General features: G+C 45.1%; 1 protein-coding gene across 1 annotated transcript in view; it reads right to left on the minus strand.

Annotated features, from left to right (window-relative positions):
• Positions 1–384: 384 nt before the first annotated feature.
• The window catches only part of LOC141147314 (protein mono-ADP-ribosyltransferase PARP14-like), a 54,200-nt gene continuing 40,350 nt past the window's right edge, over positions 385–14,234 (minus strand). Inside the window, exons 15-17 of the mRNA XM_073634530.1 lie at positions 9,782–9,924; positions 2,128–2,302; positions 385–1,036 (exon numbers count right to left, since the gene is read on the minus strand). Of these exons, the coding sequence (XP_073490631.1) occupies positions 750–1,036; positions 2,128–2,302; positions 9,782–9,924 (605 nt within the window). The 3' untranslated portion in view covers positions 385–749. The remainder of the gene's footprint in view (positions 1,037–2,127; positions 2,303–9,781; positions 9,925–14,234) is intronic.

Raw genomic sequence — 14,234 nt, forward strand, 5'->3', positions numbered from 1 at the left:
TCATCTATTGAGCACAAAGAGCAATGTGTGGTCACTCATGGCACAAACCAACTTAATAGCACTTTAGCTGTTGTCACCGTCCATTGGTGAACCATTTATCACGGATATGGCTTAGATTGGCTGGGAGAAGAGACAACCCAAACCATGAATGTTCTATGGAAGACTGATGGACCATCATGGCTCCCCCATACAGTCTTTCTCATCAGTATTGGCAACATGGAGTTGGTGCTCTGTAGTCACATGGTATCCAGAGGAGGATGAAGTTCTGCTAAACCACCATGTCACCTATAATACACTATTATTGAAAAGGTGTAACTGGTGATGCCATGTGGCCAACCTTGATTGTCTTCACCTCCACCCTCTTATTCCCCCCCCCCCCCCCCCCCCGACCAGCAGCAGCTGGCTCTCCCCTATCTGAAGCTCAGTGAGTGAAGATCAGAGTTTCAGAGGATGAGTGCAGCACATGAGAAGTTGTGGAGCAATGAGCCATGGAGATCCCAGAGAATATAGACAATGGGAGGCTAGGACATTCCCCTCCTCCTCACTCTCTGATCCTTCACTGATGAGTCCCTGTGTGCTTGTTTCCTTTGGAATTATCTATCAGTGTTTTATGGCTGCTGTAGACAAGTAATGGAGCCACACTCTGACAATATTATATATCCCGACCTGACCAAGTGACACAAATACAGGGATTTTCAGGAGTCTCTGTCCCGAAGATTTGTGTGATCCCCGGACACAGTCATAGATCATCACTGGAAGATGATGTGATATTCGGGGTAGGCCTGGATGTCATTAAATATCACAAACATTGAAGGATTCTGGGCGTTATCCGTCACACTGTCATAAAGGTCGGTGGCATTGGCTGTATTTTTAGCTGGAGGTGTTATCATCCCATGGCGTCCAACACAGTAGAGTCCGGTGAGAACGCGGGCCAGGTACATGTGTTTCTGTCCATTTACATCAGGTTTGGCGTAGGTGTTACTGGCGGAGTAATTTGCATTTACAGCAAAATACGTTCCATTTCCTATAGCAGCAGCTGTTCAAAAAGAAAGAAAAGTCAAACATTAATATCTCTTAAAGTTAGAGTTCCAGAGCAGAGGTACAGTGGAAGAGAGGGTCTGGAGGTGCAAGTGAAGCCTGGAATCACACCATGTTGTATGGCATTTAAATGCAGAATGTTCCATATTCATAGGACACATGGTTTGAACTAATTGGAAACAATAGATTTCAGATGGGCCCTAAGATACACCTCACGCAGGATGTGACAAGGAAGTCATACTGTACTTGGCGTAACTCCTGATATTAGTGAGATATTAAAGCACGGCTTAGTTCTGGATGCAGTTTGGGGAGGTTTATAGACCCTGTCATGTATATATTACCTGATAGTGTAGTCCTAGACTCATTTACATGTTGTAGATAGGTATACCAGTTGGGTTTTAGAATCCTTATTGGATCTAGACAGTACTCTAGTGGGCCATGGCCATAGGCTTTGAAATGAAAAAAAATAGAGCAACACAAGATTCTTGATAGTCCAGATAGAGTTCATTAGTTAAAAAAAAAAAAAAAAACTCCAACATGTTTCCGGGGTTTAAATAGTCCCTTTATCAAAGTTTTAGACTTTTAGTTAAAGTTAGCCTGGATCCAAGATAAAATCATTCAAATAGGAATCTGCTCCAGCCACAGGTTTAGAGATTTTATCTTGGATTCAGATTCCCTTCAGCTAAAAATATAAAGTCCTAATAAAAAGGGGTCTTACCATCTCCGAAATGCATTGGAATTTTCTTAAAATTCTACAACCCATAAGTTCTGGACTATTCCAAATATCATGGTGCTCTTTTCTCCTTCCATAATTTGAAGGTTTTTATTACTGTCTGTGCCACTGTGGTGCAGATTTCTCACCATTCCATTGTCTATGGAAAACCAATGTGTTTGGGGGGGGGGGTTATTGGGTGAAATCCTTTTTGATCCCCTAAGGCTCTTGGCGACTCTCTGGATTATCAGACTTATTTCTTATTGATAATAATAGCCACTGATATTCTTTGTATTTAGAAATACATCCAGATTATTATTTTTTTAACCTTACATAGTTGGCCAGTAATCTTTAATTATTCCTCTGAAATCTCTCACCATTTCTCCCTGCGTAGCTCCGGTTGAATCCATTTTGATTGACATGTTGGATGGAGTTGAAGTCGGTCCCATGGAAAAGCTCTCTCTCATTGTTGGTAGAACCGTTCTTGGAGTCGATGTTCTGCTTCTTTATCTGGTAGTTGAGCCAGAGATCTCTGTTCTGCACACGCAGAATCTGGAAGGACATACAAAGGCTCAGATGTATACAATAGTTACATAGTAGGTGAGGTTGAAAAAAAGACACAAGTCCATCACGTTCAACCTATGTGTGTGATTATATGTCGGTATGACATTGTATACATTTTATATCTGCGAGAGTGGTCTGCGAGTGCACGTAGGTCTGTGAGTACCTGTGTATTGTCCTGTTGAGTACCTGTGTATTGTCTTGTTGAGTATTAGTGTCAGGAAGCTAGTTGTTAGGTAATTTGGATTAGGAAATCCCCAATTCTCATTAAATTTAATAGGTACGATGCCCGGCGGGTGTGGAGAGGCGACTCGTTGTACACCTTGCCGCATGTATGCGTTCCTTGATCATCCGATCGAGGGCGAATACTGCTGTGCAAAATGTAAGCACATTGTTTCCCTGGAAGCCCAGGTTCTGAATCTGGGGAAGCAACTGTCAGCACTGAGAAGTCCCTCCATACTAAAGGAGAGCCAGGAACGTTCACGGCAGGGGCCAGCACAGAGGCAGGTGGAGACAAAGAGGTGCAGGCACTAGCAAAGAGTAGATGGGTGACAGTCAGGAGGGGTAGAGGGGGAAGTGCCAGGGAGGCCGATCCAGGACTGGAGCATCCCAATAAGTACACTCAATTGAGTGACATTGGTGAAACCAGTCAGGGACCAGCACTTCTGGAGCTAAGGGACTCTCCTAAATGCCGGGGTTAGAACTCCTCCAATGAGAGTGGGGGGGAAGCGAAGGGAAAGGAAAGACAGATTCTGGTGGTAGAGGACTCAAGTCTTAAAAGGACAGAGAGACCAATCTGTAACAAAGACCTGAAGCGCCGAACAGTATGTTGTCTACCGGGCGCTCGGGTTCGGCACATCACGGATCTTGTGGACAGATTACTGGGAGGGGCTGGGGAAGACCCGGCTGTCATGGTGCACGTTGGCACCAATGACAAAGTCAGAGGCAGATGGAGTGTCCTAAAGAACGATTTTAGGGACTTAGGAGCTAAATTGAGGAAAAGGACCTCCAAGGTAGTATTCTCAGGAATACTACCGGTACATCGAGCCACACCAGAAAGGCAGAGGGAGATTAGGGAAGTAAACAAGTGGCTGAAGAGCTGGTGTAGTAAGGAGGGGTTTGGGTTCCTGGAGGACTGGGCCGACTTCTCAGTCGATAACCGGTACTATAGAAGGGACGGACTGCACCTAAATGAGGAGGGTGCAGATCAGCTGAGAATGAAGATGGCCAAAAAGTTAGAGGGGTTTTTAAACTAGGCGATGGGGGGGAGGGTCCAGAGGTAGAGACAGTCAGCGCGGAAGATATTTCAGAGGATAGTATTGGGGGCATTAGTGGTAGGTTGACCAAAGCACATAAACCCAAGGTAAGTATAGTAGCAAGTCCTAGTTGCAATCTCGGAACACCCAATAAGAGGATAATATGTGACCGGTCTAAACTACGTGACATGTTCACCAATGCCAGGAGCCTGGCAGACAAGATGGGTGAACTAGAGATACTTGTAAGACAAAAACAATTCCATAGCTCAACTCACCAACCGGTCTGCTGACCAACCAAATTAACCTGTCTAACCGTCTGTTAAAAGCAGGGGTTTAGTTAGCACACATTTGCAAACGCATGTGAAAGCTGCAAGGCCTCGTCACAGCACCCTGTGTTGCTTGCAGTCCTAACACTGCAAATTGATAAGTGTCTCCACAGTGGAAGCACATGCATGGAATGGATAGATGTGGGGCAGGTGAGCCTGGAGGGTAGCCCAAGCCCCCTTAAAGGAACAAGAGCACACCACTTCTGTTCCTTTAAGGGGGCTTGGGAGCTATGGAATTTTTTTTGTCTTACATGTATATGACCCTCTATGTGCTCCTTGCAGTGAAGGCCAGTTATAGGTGGGGGCAGTGGCTGTCAGAGGAATAACAGAAACTTTGTTTGCCAGTACCGGCATTTCCCTGTACGCCTGCGTGGCAGAATGGCTAATAGGCGTATGCGGGTACGCGATTCAGCAGACCGCGTCACGGCGTAACGGCACACATAGACGTGCAAGTCAGCGGACGGCGAAACGGCGTAAGCACGTACGCATCTTAGCCGCACACGTGGGTTCCCCTATTAGCCCTATAAAAGGCAGCCCAGCTCTCTGGCTTATTGCTGGTTTGTCATTTCAGCTTCTGTGTTCCTGTTCCTTGTTCCGCTATTGACTCCTGCCTGTTGTGACCCGGATTTCCCTGACCATCCTTGAACTTCTCCTGCACCTTGACCTCGGCTTGCTTAACGGATTCCTCTTCAGTCTGCTCCAGTGTTTGACCCCCGGCTTCTCTTTAAAGACTTCGCTACTGCCTGCTCCAGTGTTTGACCCCCGGCCTGTCTTGGACTCTCCTATTGATTGATTCCTGTGTATGACCTTGGCTTGTTTAAACGGACTTCCTTCCTATCGGCTTGCTGTGTTTGACCCCCTGGCTTCTCTACATACTTTGTTCCAGTTATCTACTTCAGGACCAAGGTGTTGGAGCCCCAGTCTGATTCCTCTGCTGATCACCGTCCGGGTGTACCCTGCACGGACTACTACCAGACAGAAGTTCAACACGCAGGCTCATACTAGTGCCTGGCGACCTGTGCCTCTCTGTGCCCGATACCCTCTGTGCCACCTCCAGGGGTATAGCGCACTCAGCTGCAAGGGGAGCCGCTCTCAGCATCTCGGCCCTGGTGAGTACCCTGACAGTGGCCAGTTTTTGTTACTGAACTAGAGACACTGTTGTACGAGGAGGATTTGGATTTTGTGGGAATTTCAGAGACCTGGTTCAACAGCTCTCATGATGGCTGGCAAACATTCAAGGGTATACCCTATACCGCAAGGATAGAGGGTAAAAAAGGGGGAGGGGTATGCCTATATATCAAGAATAATGTACAAGTGAATGTGATAGATGACATCACTGAGGGAGCTAGAGAGGAGGTGGAATCCCTATGGGTAGAGCTCCAAAGGGATGAAGCTAAAGGGAAAATAATAATGGGAGTATGCTATAGGCCCCCTAACCTGAGGGAGGAAGTGGAGACGGATCTCCTATCACAAATTGGATTAGCAGCAAGGATGGGAAGTGTTATCATAATTGGGGAATTTTAACTATCCAGACTGGGCGGAGGGAACCGCGCATTCATCTAAGGCTCGCCAGTTTCTAAATGTTTTGCAGGACAATTTTATGGGTCAGATGGTAGACGCACCAACTAGAAATAAAACATTACTGGATCTACTGATTACCAACAATACAGACCTGATTACATGTGTGGAAATATGGGGCAATTTAGGTAACAGCAATCACAGGTCAATTGGCTTCAGTATAAATCACACAAATAGGAAACATAAAGGGAATACAAAGATACTGAATTTCAAAAGAGCCAACTTCCCTAAACTACGAGCCTTGCTAGAAGGCATAAATTGGGATAAAATCTTAGGAACAAAGAACATGGAGGAGAGATGGGTTTGCTTTAAGAGCATATTAAATAAGGGCATTAGCCAATGCATCCACTGGGTAATAAATTTAAAAGAGCGAACAAAAATCCTGGATGGCTTAACTCCAATGTAAAAATGCATATAAAAGCAAAGGAGAAGGCCTTCAAAAAATACAAGGTTGAGGGATCATCATCATCAGCATTCAGACTATATAAAGAATGCAACAAGAAATGTAAGGGTGCAATAAGGATGTCTAAGATAGAACATGAAACACACATAGCGGAGGAGAGCAAAAAAAATCCCAAGAAATTCTTTAAGTATGTAAATAGTAAAAAAGGGAGGACAGACCATATTGGCCCCATAAAGAATGAGAAAGGACATCTGGTTACAAAGGATGGGGAGATGGCGAAGGTATTGAATTTATTCTTCTCCTCAGTCTTCACGAGTGAATCGGGGGGCTTCAGTAATCAAAACTGCAGTGTTTATCCTCATGACACATCACAGGAAGCTCCTCCATGGTTAACAGAGGACAGAATTAAAATTAGACATGGGAAACTTAACATTAATAAATCACTGGGACCAAATGGCTTGCACCCGAGGGTACTTAGGGAACTCAATTAATTGCCAGACCATTGTTCCTAATTTTTACTAACTGGAATGGTACCAGCTGATTGGAGAAAAGCCAATGTAGCACCAATATTTAAAAAGGGTCCAAACTGCATAACAGTCATCAATATTAGTACTAGATTACATATTAAGGGGAGTCTAGCTATGGACGATAGCCACCGGGCTGACTCACCGTATATGGTTATTTATGACTATTTATGGAATGTAACTCCTAATGTTGTTCATTGTGATGTTTGTTTAAATGACAATAAAAACTTTTTCAAACCTAAAAAGGGCCCAAAATACATCCCTGGGAATTACAGACCAGTTAGCCTAACATCAATAGTATGTAAACTCTTGGAGGGGATGATAAGGGACTATATACAAGATTTTAGTAATGAGAACGGTATCATTAGCAGTAATCAGCATGGATTCATGAAGAATCGTTCTTGCCAAAGCAATCTACGAACCTTCTATGAGGAGGTGAGTTGCCATCTAGATAAAGGAAGGCCCGTAGACGTGGTGTATCCGGCTTTTGCAAAAGCATTTGACACAGTTCCCCATAAACGTTTACTGTACAAAGTAAGGTCCATTGGCATGGACCATAGGGTGAGTACATGGATTGAAAACTGGCTACAAGGGCGAGTTCAGAGGGTGGTGATAAATGGGGAGTACTCGGAATGGTCAGGGGTGGGTAGTGGGGTCCCCAGGGTTCTGTGCTGGGACCAATCCTGTTTAATTTGTTCATAAATGACCTGGAGGATGGGATAAACAGTTCAACGATACTAAGCCAAGCAGGGCAATAACTTCTCTGCAGGATGTGGAAACCTTGCAAGAAGATCTGAACAAATGAATGGGGTGGGCGACTACATGGCAAATGAGGTTCAATGTAGAAAAATGTAAAAATAATGCATTTGGGTGGCAAAAATATGAATGCAATCTATACACTGGGGGGAGAACCTCTGGGGGAATCTAGGATGGAAAAGGACCTGGGGGTCCTAGTAGACGATAGGCTCAGCAATGGCATGCAATGCCAAGCTGCTGCTAACAAAGCAAATTATATGATTTCAATATACAAATACCGTACTGGTGACCCCACAATAGGGATAAAACTTTTTCGCAGAAGGGAGTTTAACAAGTCTCGTGGCCACTCATTAAAATTAGAAGAAAAGAGGTTTAACCTTAAACTACGTAGAGGGTTCTTTACTGTAAGAGCGACAAGGATGTGGAATTGCCTTCCACAGGCGGTGGTCTTAGCGGAGGGCATCGATAGTTTTAGATAAGCACCTGAACGACCGCAACATATAGAGATATACAATGTAATACTGACACATAATCACACACATAGGTTGGACTTGATGGACTTGTGTCTTTTTTCAACCTCACCTACTATGTAACTATATCCCTGTATCAATGCCCCCCCCCCCGCTGAGACCACCACCTGTGGAACGGAATTCCACATCCTTGCTGCTCTTACAGTAAAGAACCCTCTACATAGTTTAAGGTTAAACCTCTTTTCTTCTAATTTTAATGAGTGGCCACGAGTGTTGTTAAACTCTCTTCTGCGACAAAGTTTTATCCCTATTGTGGGGTCACCAGTACAGTATTTGTATATTGAAATCATATCCCCTCTCAAGCGTCTCTTCTCCAGAGAGAATAAGTTCAGAGCTCACAACCTTTCCTCATAACCAAGATCCTCCAGACCCTTTATTATCTTTGTTGCCCTTCTTGGTACTCGCTCCATTTCCAGTACATCCTTCCTGAGGACTGGTGCCCAGAAGTGGACTGCATACTCCAGGTGCGGCCAGACCAGAGTCTTGTAGAGCGGGAGAATTATCGTTTTATCTCTGGAGTTGATCCCCTTTTTAATGCCAATATTCTGTTTGCTTTGTTAGCAGCAGCTTGGCATTGCATGTCATTGCTGAGCCTATCATCTACTAGGACCCCCAGGTCCTTTTCCATCCTAGATTCCCCCAGAGGTTCTCCCCCGTGTATAGATTGCATTCAGATTTTTGCCACCCAAATGCATTATTTTACATTTTTCTACATTGAACCTCATTTGCCATGTAGTTGCCCCACCCCATTAATTTGTTCAGATCTTTTTGCAAGGTTTCCACATCCTGCGGAGAAGTTATTGCCCTGCTTAGCTTAGTATTGTCTGCAAATACAGAGATTGAACTGTTTATCCCATCCTCCAGGTCGTTTATGAACAAATTAAATAAGATTGGTCCCAGCACAGAACCCTGGGGAACCCCACTACCCACCCCTGACCATTCCGAGTACTCCCCATTTATCACCACCCTCTGAACTCGCCCTTGTAGCCAGTTTTCAATCCATGTACTCACCCTATGGTCCATGCCAACGCACCTTATTTTGTACAGTTAATGTTTATGGGGAACTGTGTCAAATGCTTTTGCAAAATTCAGATACACCACGTCTACGGGCCTTCCTTTATCTAGATGGCAACTCACCTCCTCATAGAAGGTTAATAGATTGGTTTGGCAAGAACAATTCTTCATGAATCCATGCTGATTACTGCTAATGATGTTCTACCAGCTAAACTTCAGAGTGTTCCACCCACTATAGAGGACATATTCTACGAAGAATACAGTGACAGGTCAAGTATCAAACAACTCTAACATGATATTATGGGTGGAATTTTTAATTGAAGGTTTATATCTTCCCATTCCATAGTGCCAGTCGTTATTCAGTTAATGGAGCGTCCAGTTCTTTGCACCATACCTTTATATCCAAACCTGAACCTAAACCCGGATTATACGCCCTCTGGTGGATCCTTCATCCTAGAGCAGTCTGTCTGCCCTTTTTGCTGTTTTGCTGACACTTGCTGGAGACTATGCATACTACATGCACTAGACTGCAGCGAGTGTATTGTGGCCTTCACACCTGGCTACTAAATCTGATATTTACCTCCAGCTTATTGCCTGATCATAGGTACTCTTTGACTAAGCGTTTGAGTCCTGAGCTGAACTTTGTCTGAATAGTTGACTATCTGATTGTTGCATCTTGTCTGATTCTGTTTCCATATTGTCTTCTGTTGCCTTGGGACCAAAGTGCCCTGCACCCCTTTGTTTGCAGATGTGTCTCTGGACCTCTGGTAAGCTTCTAACAGCTCAATACTTTTCATATTTCCAGTCTGCCTTAGATGTCACCAGAGGAGCCTCTTCCAGGGGATTTATCTGGCAGCATCCAACTGTGTTGTTACCTTGTGACCCTGCTTCGCCAGGTAAGTCAAACATCTTTCCCTGGTGGCACTGAGGGTCCACTTGCTCCATAACACATACTCAGTACCAGTCTCCAGGGCCATGTTAGTATGTTCAGTCCCCACATCATGAGCAGACCACCATCACTCCCACCCAGAATTCTATCACTGACATCTGACATCATTCACCACAATGTATTGGAGATGTTACCTTTAGTATTTGGTTTCTGCAGGTTCTCTGGACTTTCTGCTGTACTGCGGAGTATTCTGGAGTTCCTGAAATGACATCCACCTCCATCACAAGAGTCTTACCCATCGGCTTCCAGTGTGACGGTAATTTATGAGAATCTCCCTCTGAAAAATAAGATGTGCAGTCAGGACCCAAAGAGAAACCTGACAAGTAAAAATGTACAGTAGATGCACAATCTCCTATAGAGGGCCTGCTATTATTAGCTATAGAGAATTTGTCCATTGCCTGTTGTCAATCAATTTGTTTCTGCCTAGGCTAATCACTAAGGGTGTTATACTAGAGATGTGAGCAGAGGAGAAGAGGATAAATATTTGAGGCAACCTTCTGGAAGGTTCTTCCATGCCAAACAGCTGCCTGGAGAGTACGTCACTGTGAGGAGGGCTCATCTTCTTGGGGCCTAAGTCAAGGCCCTAGGAATCTTAGCTGATTCCTTTCTGATCTGACTTCTTTTTATGAAGAAGTAAGTAAAACCTTGGACAGAGGGGTGGCTGTGGACGGATGTTGTATACTTGGATTTTACAAAAGAGTTTGACACAGTTCCCCACACACGGCTCATGTGTAAAGTAAAGTCTACAGGCTTGGAAAGATCAGTTTGTAAATGGATAGAAAACTGGATAAAATACCAAATTCAGAGAGTAGTGGTTAATGATTCTTACTCTGAATGGTCTGAGGTTATCAGTGGTGTACCCCAAGGTTCAGTGTTATTGGTGGGGTACCCCAAGGTTCAGTGTTATTAGTGGGGTACCCCAAGGTTCAGTGTTATTAGTGGGGTACCCCAAGGTTCAGTGTTATTAGTGGGGTACCCCAAGGTTCAGTGTTATTAGTGGTGTAACCCAAGGTTCAGTGTAATCAGTGGTGTACCCCAAGGTTCGGTGTAATCAGTGGTGTAACCCAAGGTTCAGTGTAATCAGTGGTGTACCCCAAGGTTCGGTGTAATCAGTGGTGTACGCCAAGGTTCGGTGTAATCAGTGGTGTACCCCAAGGTTAGGTGTTGGGACCCTTACTTCTTAATCTATTTATAAATGATATTGGGTCTGGGATTTCAGTCTTTACAGATGACACCAAGCTATGCAGTGGAGTAACGTCCTTACAGGATGTCTCCAACTTACAAGCCGACCTCAATGCTCTGTCTAATTGGGCAACTAAGTGGCAAATGAGGTTTAATATTGATAAATGTAAAGTTATGCACTTGGGGGCTAAGAATATCCATGCATCATACATACTAGGGGGGAGTACAACTGGGGCTTTTGGTAGATCATAAGCTTATTAATAACATGCAATGCCAAGCTGCTGTTTCCAAATTCCTTTCTTGTATAAGAGAGGTATGGACTCGAGAGAGAGATCGAGAGATATCGAGAGAGATCGAGAGATATCGAGAGAGAGAGAGAGATCGAGAGAGAGAGATCGAGAGATCGAGAGAGATATCGAGAGAGAGAGAGAGATATCGAGAGAGAGAGAGAGAGAGAGAGAGATCGAGAGAGATCGAGAGAGAGAGAGAGAGATCGAGAGAGATCGAGAGAGAGAGAGATCGAGAGAGAGAGAGAGAGAGAGAGAGAGAGAGAGATCGAGAGAGAGAGAGAGATCGAGAGAGAGAGAGAGAGAGAGAGAGAGATCGAGAGAGAGAGAGAGAGAGATCGAGAGAGAGAGAGATCGAGAGAGAGATCGAGAGAGAGATCGAGAGAGAGATCGAGAGAGAGAGAGAGAGACATCATCTGTACAAATCATTAGTAAGACCTCATCTGGAATATGCAGTTCAGTTTTTGGCTTCAGTTCATAAAAAGGATATCGGGGAACTGGAGAAAGTGCAGAGAAGGGCAACCAAACTGATAAGAGGCATGGAGGAGCTCAGATATGAGGAAAGATTAGAGGAACTGAATGTATTCCCTCTCGAGAAGAGATTAAGGGGGGGGGGGGTATGATCAACATGTACAAATACATTAGGGGGGATATGATCTCCATGTATAACCCCTTAGCGCCGACCGTACGCACATATGCGGTTTCGGCTTTAAGGGGTTATACCGGGGGGAGATATGCAGCTGGAGGCATCATCCTGGGACCGTTTTTTAGAGCTGGCGGTCGGCTCTTTAGGGATAACAAACCATGTGGCTAAAAGCCGATCGGCTGTTATCCCAAAGAAGCGAAAGGGGATGGCCCCTCCCTCCGATGCTCTTCCCTGGCCTCCCGTCCCACCAGGAAACCCGATCCACAATCCGTCACTTCTGCTGGCTAGAGTAAGACTGGAAGGAACCTGGAACCGACTGTCTTCTTTCTGTAAACATGTAAGCGACGTCACAGCGTCACTTCCGGTTTACTCGGCTGCCAATGGCGCCAAAAAAAAAAAAAATGAATAACAGTATTCAGAAATCGCCATTACCAGGCCCTTCAGGTCTGGTATGGATTTTAGGGGAACTCCGCGCCAAAATTTTAAAAAAAAAAAAATTGACCTGGGGTTCCCCCAAAATTCCACATCCGAGCATGCAACCTGGCAGGCCGCAGGAAAAGAGGGGGGACGAGAGCGTGCCCCCCCTCCTGAACCGTACCAGGCCACATGCCCTCAACATTGGGAGGGTGCTTTGTGGTAGCCCCCCCAAAGCACCTTATGCCTATGTTGATGGGGAGAAGGGCCTCACCCCCACAACCCTTGCCCGGTGGTTGTGGGGGTCTGCAGGAGGGGGGCTTATCGTAATCTGGAAGCCCCCTTTAACAAAGATCCCGGCCCCCTGTGTGAAATTGTAATGGGGTACATTGTACTCCTATCATTTCACATAAAAAAGTGACAAAAAAGGTAAAAAAAAAAAAAACACACACACACACAGCTTGGCACAAGTCCTTTAATAAAAAAAAAAAAAATTCCAGCGATGTAATCATTCTACGATCCACAAACGATACAGCCCCCACTGACGCAAGGGGAAATGCCGGGGTTACCCAGTGACATGTATGGGTGACCCAGCCCCCTCTGATGCAACGGTGTTTCTTGTGACGCGTCAGAGGGGGCGGGGTCACCCATACATGTCACTGGGTAACCCCGGCATTTCCCCTTGCATCAGAGGGGGGCAGGGTCACCCTCCACGTCACGGGTGGCCCCGCCCTCGGTTATTTAAGAACTGTCATCCAAATCGCACGTCATTCTGCCGGGCGCCTCCTATGGAGGAGGCTGTATCGTTCGTGGATCGTAGAAGGATTACATCACTGGAATTTTTTTTTTATTATTAAAGGACTTGTGCCATGCTGTGTGTGTGTTTTTTTTTTTTTTTTACCTTTGTCACTTTTTTGGGTGAAATGGTAGTACAATGTACCCCATTACCATTTCACACGGATGGGGGGCGGGATCTGGGAGTCCCCTTTGTTAAAGGGGGCTTCCAGATTCCGATAAGCCCCCCGCCCGCAGACCCCCACAACCACCGGGCAAGGGTTGTGGGGATGAGGCTCTTCTCCCCATCAACATGGGTACAAGGTGCTTTGGGGGGCTACCTCCAGAGGTGGTTCTGGCCAGCTCAGTAGATTGCTTTAAAAAAGGCCTGGATTCTTTCCTAAAAGTACAGAATATAACTGGGTACTCCCATTTACAGGTAAAGTGGATCCAGTAAAAATCTGATTGCCTCTCAGGGAATCAGGAAGCATTTTTTTCCCCTGCTGTAGCAAATTGGATCATGTGTTGCTGTTTTTTTTTTTTTGCCTTCCTATGGATCAACTGTGAGTATAGGATTGTGTATATGGGATTGTAATTTTTTTTTCTATTTTATTGGTTGAACTAGATGGACTTGTGTCTTTTTTCAGGCAGAATAACTATGTAACTTGACCTGTGTTGTGGGCTGGAGGATCAGGAAGAGGGCTGGCCGGCTGGAGCATCTTCAGTGGAGTCCACTATGCAGAAGGAGGTCCAAGAGAGCTTGGGTTACCCTGCTGCCGAATGGTCATTTAATGCCCTTAAAAAGGTACCTGTAACTGCTTGCATAGGGTCATATGATCAATTGCTATTGATGGTCCTAATAATCTAGCAGTAGGCTAACAATAGCCACTTGTAAATGATCTAGTGTCATTGGGAGGGTACTATTGATAGAAATAGGCCAATAGCTGCTCTTAGAGGAATGATTTGTTACTAGGAGGCCAAAACATTAGGACCATCATCAACTTTAATATTACTGGGTGGTTGCTACTTAACCACCATCCATGACCATTGATGACATAGAAAAGTCTGGGATATTTTGCTGTTTTTAAGTATTCTGTAAGCCTCTCTCCACAGGTGGTTGAGCAAATCAACTTCAGAAAGAGTAAAGTGACTGAAACCCAATCATCTCCCTTGGTGTGTTGGTGTGCTGTTGGGTGCAGCTATAGGCAAGTCACCACTAGTAAAAAAGAGAGCCCATGACAATCCAGTATCTCCTGTGGAAGTAACGCTACAGCTGTCCTGGTT

This window comes from Aquarana catesbeiana, linkage group LG06, assembly GCF_042186555.1.
Source record: "Aquarana catesbeiana isolate 2022-GZ linkage group LG06, ASM4218655v1, whole genome shotgun sequence".
NCBI classification, from domain to species: domain Eukaryota; kingdom Metazoa; phylum Chordata; class Amphibia; order Anura; family Ranidae; genus Aquarana; species Aquarana catesbeiana.